Source organism: Aspergillus japonicus (genome assembly GCF_003184785.1).
Source record: "Aspergillus japonicus CBS 114.51 unplaced genomic scaffold BO86scaffold_84, whole genome shotgun sequence".
Taxonomy (NCBI): Eukaryota; Fungi; Ascomycota; class Eurotiomycetes; order Eurotiales; family Aspergillaceae; genus Aspergillus; species Aspergillus japonicus.
Window position 1 is genome coordinate 72372 of NW_020291721.1, and position 10110 is coordinate 82481.

A 10110-nucleotide genomic window follows, 5' to 3' on the forward strand; every position below is an offset into this window, starting at 1 on the left:
AGCTAAAAAAGTAATTAAAACTATTTTTTATAAAAGAAAGTAAGCTGTAGGAAAGATATATAAAATATAATTATAGTAGTAGTAGTATTTATAATTATATAAGAAATATAAATTAGTTAGATATACTATTAAAAAAGTACTTTAAGGGTAATAAATAAAAAAAACTATAAGAATAATTTTAAAAAAAATTTAAAAAAAGCTGTTAGCTAGAAAAAAAAGCTATTTTTATAAAATTAGCCCTGCTTGGCTTAACTGTAAAGTATTTTAAACAGTTAAAATAAATAAAAATTAAAAAATTTAATACTATTTATTAAAAAAGAGTTTTTTTAATTGTATAAAGAGCTATTTATAAACTATTATAAAAAAACCAGCCAGTAAATAGCAGATTATATACTAATAAAAGGATTTTATAAAAATAATAGTAGCAGCAGTATAATATACCTTTTAATAAAAATAAAAAATAATAAACTATTTGTTTTCTACTGTAATTTTTTATAAATAGTATTTACAGGTACTATTATAAAAAATAATACCTATTTATAGAAAAAAGGGTAGTTATAAGAGCCTAAGCAGCTCTTTTAGTCTTTATATATATTTATAAAAAATTATATATAGATAGTCTAAGGCAGCAGCTATATAACAGCTAAGTAAACTGTCTACAGCTGCCTATAAAAACAGCAGCTGTTATATAAGTTAAACAGATTAGTAATAATATTTTAAAATAATATAGTAGTATCTTAGACTTTGCAAGAGCTATTTATTCATCATACTATTTCACCCTTCAGCCCTTATATATTCTATACCTAACTGACTTATCTTGCCTTTACAACTGCTTCTGGATGATGCCCCATTTCACCGCTTTCAAAAAGACAATGTATATGTATATAAATAAAATAGCTATAAAGTAGAATAGATTAACCATATATGTATACATCTTTGTTTCTTCCAGCCCTGGATTGGCAACTTTATCTGTTTAAATAGTATTACTTGTACTGTCCATATACTAATGGGGACAACTATGTATATCAAAAAAGCTTAATTATTATAAATAATTTTTATATTCTTGATAAACTACCAATAAACTATTTATATATTCTTTATACAACACTTATATCATTAATAATTTTAAATTCTTTGAATACTTAATCTCTAGAAACTTGCTATACTTTTAAAATAGCAAGAATTAGTCTTAAAACTAAAAGACTGCTACTATTCTATACCTTACTGACCCTTTTACATTTACAACTATTGTAAAATAGTTATACTTATAATATATTATATCAACAAGTTAATATACTGATATTTACTAGAAGAATTACAGCAGTCCAATAACTTTTGGAATACAGCTCTGTACACTATATAACATTCGGTACGTATGTAAGCAGGTACTGTAGAAAAGTATTGCCTAGTACACATTCATCATATTGGTACACTTGTGGCGTCCTAGCTAAACCATTCTGTAATTAGTTAGCTGCCCATGCCACCTGGTAGCGTCTGCTTGTCTGATTCTGTGGCAGGCCAAGCCACAAATTATGAATTTGACTAGTTAAAAGGTGCAGATAATCTTTCCTTTGGTCTGGTTGCTCTCAAGCAGCCTGTGAGCATCTGCAATGTCGTCAAATGAAAATACCTTCTCCACATAAACTTTGAAAGTTCCATCCCTGAATCTTGGTAATACCTGATCAACCAAGAGATCACGCAATTTCTTCTGATAGTTTTCGTCTCTGCTCCGTAGCGTGCTGCCCTCGAACCTTAGCCGCTTCATTAAAATGCCACTAATGTCAACATTAGCAGGGAGTATCGAGCCACTCATTTGTCCCAGCTGAACAATATGAGCATCTTTTGCTGCTACATTCAGATTGCCCTGGAAATGTGTCGCGCCGACAAAGTCAATTATAACATCGACACCGCGGCCATTTGTTGCGTTCAAAATTTCCACATCCCAAGCCTGGTCCCTATAATTATAACCCGCAGTAGCACCCAAATGACCGACGCAAAAGTCGAGCTTCTCCTTGGAACCAGCAGTTACATAAACCTCCGATGCACCACTGTTTCGAGCAAGCTGAATTCCGGCTATCGACACTGATGATGCTCCAGCATGCCAGAGAACGGATTTGCCTGGCGTGTGACCACCGATCAAATAAAGAGCTTGGCATGCCGTGATCCATGTCTGTAGGTTTTAGAATAAAGTGATTATTCGGGGACACACGTCAATCTACCTCGGGTATTCCTGCTGCCTCTATCCAGGTCATTTCGAGAGGTTTATGTATCAACATGTTCGTCGATACAGCGATGTACTCAGCATATGCACCTGCAAGACACTGATTAATCATCTCAAAAACCATTTTCAAAACTCACTTACCACCATACGCCAAGCCAAAAACCTCATCGCCTATCCGAAAGCCATTGCAATCGGCTGCTCCGAGTTCCTCAATTATACCAGAGAATTCTACTCCCATGGTGCTTGGGGCCTGCGGCGGAACAGGATATTTGCCCTCCCGCTGCAATAGATCCATTCGATTCAAACCGAAGGCCCTTATTCTGATCAAGGCATCGCCACCATTCAACTTCGGAGTGGGGATTTCTTCGATGAAAAGGGCATCAGCATCCCCTTTCCCGCCGCGCACGCCTATTTATGATCAATTAGAATCAATTTTGATCAAAAAAAATGAATTCTCAAAGGGTCCTGACCGATCGCCCGCATGGTGGTACTGATGAGTAGTCAAGCACTTGATAGAAGATAAAATTGGATTGAATGCCCCAGTAGAAGAAGTTATTCGACTGATACTTATTCGACCTAGTCAGCAACTGCTCAGTTAGATAATCAACACGTTCACGCATTTGTCACCCACAGCGGAAGATTAGTCATAATGAAGTAATAGATTATTAAATACTCATAATTACTTGCAGGTGTTACTTTACTGATGCGCAGGGAACGGGGCATGTATTATAATTGGGATTGATCACTAGAACACAACGACGGATGCGAGCCCTGGCAGTTTGAAGTCAGGCGCGGGCATGTCAGTTATGCTCATGATAAATGAAATCACATTCGCAAACTCAGGTTGATTATTAGGCTGATTTACTGAAAGCAAATCAGAGTAGTGCATCGGTCTGAATAATGAATGTCTTCAAGACAAATTATACGAGTCAATCTGTTCTGCCAGGCGTGAAGCTTCCTCGGTGTAGTTGATTGATCTGGCCGATGATACTTGGTATCGAACTCTAAAAAGCCAGGGTAGAGATAGGATCAGTAACCAATTGCGCTAAATCAATGCAAGGCTCAAAACTTACCGCTGTTGGTCACCAAAGTGATCTATCTTAGCCCTGCATCGGAAATTCCACGTACGGCAATTGGCGTCTTGAAACAGTTCACCCGCCGCTCTTTCGTCTGCCTGTCGCAGCTCCATCAACTGATCTGCCGTCGTGCCCATCATCAGTCTTCCCACGTCGTCAAAGCAGCTCAACCAAAGTTGACCAGTATGGTCGCTAACATTAACAAGCATTATGTAGCGATATTCTGGTCGCGGGTGTGTCTTATCGCAACGCTCGCAACGCCATTGGCCAGGATCAAGCTCCGTCACCTTTTTATTGCAGCCTTCTGAAAGGCATGCGGGGTAACATATGTTGTCTTGCTTGATGTAGATAACAGTCGCCTTTAGTGAAAAGTAGACTGCCTCGTCAGACATTCCCAGTTGCTCTTCCCGGATCTGGGCAATGGTCTTAAAGTGATCAGGCCTTGCGGCGGACGTCGCTGAACCCGACATGGAGGCATGGGACGTGAAAGCACCATCCCTTCCTTGTGCATCATACCAGCCCTTAAGCTTGTGAGCCTCTTCGATATCAGGGTCTACTGTTATCGAACCTGAACTCAGCAGACTTAGGCTTCGTCCTCCGAAGTCGGAAACCTTAACACCCTTGAACGCCATCACTGACTCGGGTAGGGTGTTAAAGTTCATTGCTGTGTTGCCCCAGACAGTCAACCGGACTGAGTACCCGGTATTGTCAACAAGGGTCAATTCACGCTTGTTATAGGGTTTGCTTGTGGTCTTTGAGACGATTTGAGATACTTCGCCAGCCTCTTTCAGCACGCCGATAACGTCAATTGTAGTGTCTTTTTCCACTGATTGGAGATCGCCAATTGTAGTAAAATTGAACCGCACTTGTGGCACATCGCTCTGGTCTTCCGCCTGAGGAAATTGTTAGAGAATTATCGTAATGGGGCTGTAAGTGCTGACGTACCTTTTCAACAACAGTGTCTCTTTCAAAGGTTAGTTCGTAGTCGTTGTTCAGATTTGTGAATTGCTTCTTGGCGATCTGGACACGACAGTTCGAGATATAATAAACACTGCCCTCCTGGAAGACATCGTAGAGCATGTCACACTGATCATTGAACCCTGTTGCGCGGATTTCACCGCTGTCATCCAACAAGTTTACGCTAAATAATTTACCTTCCGTATTTCTGTTGTGCCACGTTTTGATGGTTGATTTGCTTGTACAGCGAGCCTTGATTGTCCATTTGTGCGAGTATGGGGAAATGGCTTCGATTGGATAGATAGTTGTATGAGCTGCTGAAGGAAGACCTGTCCGAGTCGTTTGCGTTCGGTGATTAGACTGCACTGGTGCAGCTTGGGGCTTAGAGCCATAAAACCCATTACTCGATATTGTTGTTGGTTGTGCTTTTTCTTCTTCTTCGCCCTTACTCTCTAACGGTCGCGGTTCTCCGAGTTTCTCGCTTTCACCCAAGTCTTGGAGAACATCCAGGTCAAGAATAATGAGAATCCTGTGGGAAACGTTAGCCGTGGACGACCAGACAAGATGATAGCAACAACTTTTTTCCTTTCACAGCATTTGCCTGAAATGACTTCAGCCTGACAAAGCATCCTTTGCGAAGCAGGCCACTTGTCACCTTGTGGTTCAATTCTACACGACACGGCAGTTAGGATTAATTTATGAGCTGGGGAAAATTGTGCCTGTCAAAAAGCAACAAGAATTCTGACTGACGAGTAGCGAGCATAGTCTGGACATAATTTGAAATATCGCTGAAGACAGCCCTGAAACGTTCTTGGTTGTTCTGCTGGGGCGGCAGTGGCTTAATCTGAACACACTGAACAATAGGTTCCTGTATCTGGGGCTTGGTCTCATCGAAGATAGCGCTTTATCACACCGTGTCAGTGACTGATGATGTGAGTTGAATGGATAACCTACCTAAGAGCTCCAATCGAGACCTGCGATGCTGGATCCGAAGCCATGATAATGTAGCCTGCTCCGAGTGCCTGGTAATTAGTGTCTAGACGCTAAGTGTGTTGATAGCTTCAATCAAGAGAGTGAGAGGCTTCGAACACTACAGATATGAGATGACTTTCAAGATGTCTGATGTCAAAATTTGGTTGTGATGGTTTAGTGGTTTGCTGGAGGAAAGTCACCGGGAAACGGAAGACGCGTGCCGCGTCCATGACGCGAGAAAAGGTGTTCAGTAATCAAACCCCACTACTTATTATGTATTTGGTGGGAGCCCTTGACTCAGTCTTGGTTCCTCGGGAAGCTACGGAGTACTATTCTAAGCTCGGGTGCTTTGCTACGGAAGACCATTGCAAACCACTCGGCAAATTGGACTTCCACTCAATATTTACGCAGCAGTACTAAAATAGTAACTAGCCCCTGCCCTGGATGTTTAATCTCCAGCATTGTAAGTATACCATAGCTATGCTGGTCACGTGGTCGATACAGTCCCTTTTTATATCAGATTTGTAAGGTTCATAGGGGCTGAAGCTATTGCTATCAAGGTTTTTGATTAAAAGCAAGTTTTTATTATTCTTTTTATGATATTAGTAACAGTAATGCTGATGGCGAACGATAGATAATTAGATTACTCTCACTATCTATAACATATATATATAAAGGCCTTGCCGGAGGCGGTTTCCTATAGTAAAAAGGCTGAAAAAGGCGGTTACTGATATCAGGGACGATAGTTGCTGATGGCGAAGAAATGGATATAATCATAGATACTTATTTAATTATTACTTAACTATCTTAACAGCTAACTATGCTCTTCTGCTTAAGCAGTAGGAATTAGTAAAACTTATTAGTAGTAAATCTAGAGTATCCAAAATAAAGTAAATAATACTGCTACCGCCGCAAGCCCTTCCGCTGCTCGCTGGCCTGGATACCGCCGCACAGTTGGCCCCTATGGCCCACCGTAAGGCAGTGTTTTATCCACACCTCCCGCAGCGGATCTGAGATAGTCAATCAATGATGGAAATTGTCAGCGTTCCATAGCAATCCGGCCATGTGATTCCAAAGGCCTCTCCATGTTGTTTACCCGCGGGAATGTAGCTAATTCCACCAAGCACTAAGAAAATGGAGAAAACATGTTCCAGAGCCTACTCTGAGACCTCAATATTGCTGATAGGTTATGAGCCCGGGGCCTCTTTAAGATTCTAGGACAAACCCTTTTAGGCCTCGCCACGGGTCGGGTTTGGGTCCAACATCAGGACCTGTACCCATGGGTCGGGTCTGAATTCTGAACCTAAGACCTGAACCTGCCAACCCGCGGGTTAGGTATATTAATCTGCAGATTACCTATTAAAAACCTATTTAAATATAAAGTTTTTTTTAAACTATACTAAAATATATAAGAGTAGTAAGTAATCTAATCTAATTTTTTTTTTTTACTTTATATTAGTATTAAGATTTTATAATAGTAGTTTTTTTTTAAATTATTATATTTATATAAAGTATATTTAAAATCTAATTTATACCAGTATAGGCTACTGCTTTTATTTATAAAAATAACTACTAAAAGTATTAAAATTAAAATATTAGTATTATTAGTAAAATACTTTTTATATATAGCTATAAATATATATTTTATAAAATAAATAACTTTATAAAATTATTAAATTAAATAATAATTTTATTTTTTATACTTCTTAATTTATATTATTTAATAAAATATATTTATACTATATTCTATAGGTTTTACTTAATTAATAAATCTTTTTAAATATTATAGTATAAAGCTAAAATATTTATTTTTTTAATATTTACTATTTTTTTAATATTTACTACTTTTTTAGTATTTACTACTTTTTCTGTTTTATCTGCTTTTTTTAGTTTATATAAACAGATTACAAAATTTTTTAGCAGATAATTTATAAATTTTATAAATTTTTAATAAATAATCTATTTAATTTATAAATTATCTAAAGTTTTTTTATTTATTTTATAATTTAATTAGCTTTAATTTTTTACTATTTTTAAACAGGTTAATTTTTTTATAATAAGATTAATATAAACTATTTATTTAGGAATTAGAATATAAAAAAAAATATTTTCTATTTTTTTCTAATTTAAAAGATTTTTTTTATTATAAATTTATTATTTTACTATGAAATATTTATAATTTTTTATTTAAAATATTTTAATTTACTAATATCTGTATATTATTATATTATAATAATTATTTAAATATTTTTAATAGTAGTCTGGTTTTTTCTAATAAGATTATATCTAATTTTTTAATTAGTTAATAAAATATTACTTTTAAAATAAAATTTATAGTTAACTTTAACTTTATCTAACCAGTTCTACTACTAAATTTTATATTTTTTTTTAATTATATTTATTTTAATTATAATAATTATTATATAATTTACTTTAGTATAACTTTTAATAACTATATTATTTAGTAGCTTTAAACTAATTTTAATCAAAAATAATAAATACAGTAAAATATAAAATATTTTTTTAAAGTCTAGAATTATTTTACTTAAGTTATAAGGGCTTTAAATAGTATTTTAAAAATAATATATAGATATTATAAAAAAATATTAGATTATTTTAGCCTTAAAAATAAAACTTGAACTATAAAAAAATATATTATTTTATATATAAAGTAAACTAGAATTTATTATATTTAAAACTTTATATAAAAAGTATATACTATACTATTTTTTTATTTATAATAGTAGATACTAATATAAATAGTTTTATATAAGTATTTAAATTTTAATCTACTACTAAAATTAGCTAATTAAACTAAAAAACTAGTATTTTTTTATTTTTTACTAAATTATAATTACTATTTTAACTTTTTAAATATCTAGGATTTTAAAATTTTATTTCTATTACTTAGTAAGTACTAAAATAGTTTAAGATTTTCTTTATAAAAATAATATAATATTAGTTATAAAATACAGTTTTTAAGTACTACTAATAGGTTTTAAATAAGTTTTTTAAAAACAGTAAAATTTTACTAATATTTAACTATTAAATATTATTTTTTTAATAAATTTTTATAGCAGTAACTAATTACTTTGTTAATTATAATTAAAACTACTATAAAATACTTTTTAGATTTAAACTACTGTATAAACTATATTTTAAAAATTATTTAAACTTTATTCTACTTTATTTATTATAGTAATATTATTTAATAAACTAAGTTTTTACTATTACTATTATTATTAATTAGTATTTAAAAAATTATTTAAATATTAGGTTTTAATAATAATATAGTAATTATTTAGGTTTTTTATATAGCTTATATAATTTAGTTAAGTTTAAAACAGCTTTTTAGTTAAATAAAAACTAATTTTTAAAATAATACTACTAAGCTTTAGTAAATTAAAAGTTAAGACTAGATAATACAGTTAAAATATAATAAATAAAAAATTATTAATATACTAAATAAAATTAATTAATTTTATTATTTTATTTTTAAAAGTTATTATATTATTAAGATTTTTATTATAGCTTTAAAGTCTTATAGTTTTTATTAATACTAGTTTTTAATACTAAAAGGTTTTTTATAAGCTATAATTTAATTTATTAGTATTAATACTAATTTAAAATATTTAAATATACTAAAACTTAATTTTTTTTATATTTTATTATATAAAATATCTATAGTTATTTTTAAATAAGTTTTATTTAAAATATAGCTATCTATATTTTAAGCTTAATTAAAACTAGTAGCAGTAGATTAACTATTTACTATAAATTATATAACTATTTTTTAAATTTACTATAGTACTATTAAAAACTAAAAATATTACTATTTACCTAATTTTTATTATTTATAATAAATTTTTTAAATATTTAAAAAAATCTATTAAACAGCTTAAATAAAAAAATATACTATAAAAAAAGCTAATACTTACTGGTTTTTATATAGTATAAATAAAACTTTTTTATTACTATATTAAAATAGATAATATAAAAAATAATATTTTTACTATTAATATAATACTTATACTATAATATAAACTCCAGTTCTTTTAAACTAAAAATTAAAATTTAAAGTAAGTTATTAGATATTAAAAAAGTCTTATTAAATATTTTAAGCTATATTAATAAGCAGAATTAAAATAATAGTTAAAAAGTAATATTTCAAAGTTTTTTTAACTAAATAATAATATTAATTTTTTTAAAATAATAGAATTAGATTAACCCAGTCCAGAAGATAAGAAGAATAATCTTATAAAATATTTTAATAGTTATATATATTATTTTTTTTATTTTAAGTTTTTTTAATATTTATTTCAGCTACTATTTCTGCTATACTAGTTTAGATATTTTAAAAAAAATAATTAATATATATATTCTTTACTTATAAAGCTTATTTATAATATATTTTTTATTTTTATTATTAGTACTAGTATTAAATAATTTTTTAATTTAGTCTAAAATATCTACTACTACTACAAGAATTTATTAAATATAACTATAATATTAAAATTTATATTATATAAATATATAATACAGTTTAAAATAAAAAAAAAACTATTATTTAAAAAAAAAATTTTTAAAAAAAATTTAAAATTAACTAAAAGAAGAAGTATAGTTTTTTTTAAAAAAGTATTAAGCTAATTAGTAATAATAAAAATAGTTATAATAATAAATAAAAAAAATAGTAGAAAAAGCTGTTTTTAAATAACTAAAAGTACTAGTTTTATTACAATATATAATAAATAAAAAAGATATTACTTTTAATATAAATAAAAACTAAATAGTTTTAGTAACTAAGAAAAAAATAATAATAAAAATAATAAAAATAATTCTCTACTAGAAACTCAGCTACAGATATTAGATAAAATTAAAAAATAT

At 30.4% G+C, this 10110-nt stretch overlaps 2 protein-coding genes across 2 annotated transcripts; both read right to left on the reverse strand.

Moving 5' to 3' along the window:
- Window positions 1-1546: 1546 nt before the first annotated feature.
- Window positions 1547-2787, reverse strand: BO86DRAFT_451336 (NAD(P)H-quinone oxidoreductase; the record flags this gene model as incomplete). Its single annotated transcript, XM_025676852.1, has 4 exons — window positions 2692-2787; window positions 2363-2629; window positions 2220-2311; window positions 1547-2170 (listed from the first exon to the last, which is right to left on the reverse strand). The coding sequence occupies exons 1-4, from the start codon at window positions 2702-2704 to the stop codon at window positions 1547-1549; spliced, it is 996 nt and encodes a 331-aa protein (XP_025522865.1). The 5' UTR covers window positions 2705-2787.
- Window positions 2788-2937: 150 nt separating this feature from the next.
- BO86DRAFT_413499 (replication factor A subunit protein RFA1) lies at window positions 2938-5487 on the reverse strand. The gene is made up of 7 exons (XM_025674749.1): window positions 5344-5487; window positions 5209-5263; window positions 5005-5156; window positions 4833-4923; window positions 4243-4783; window positions 3295-4190; window positions 2938-3225 (listed from the first exon to the last, which is right to left on the reverse strand). The coding sequence occupies exons 2-7, from the start codon at window positions 5250-5252 to the stop codon at window positions 3132-3134; spliced, it is 1818 nt and encodes a 605-aa protein (XP_025522866.1). The 5' UTR covers window positions 5253-5263; window positions 5344-5487; the 3' UTR covers window positions 2938-3131.
- Between the last annotated feature and the right edge of the window lie 4623 nt (window positions 5488-10110).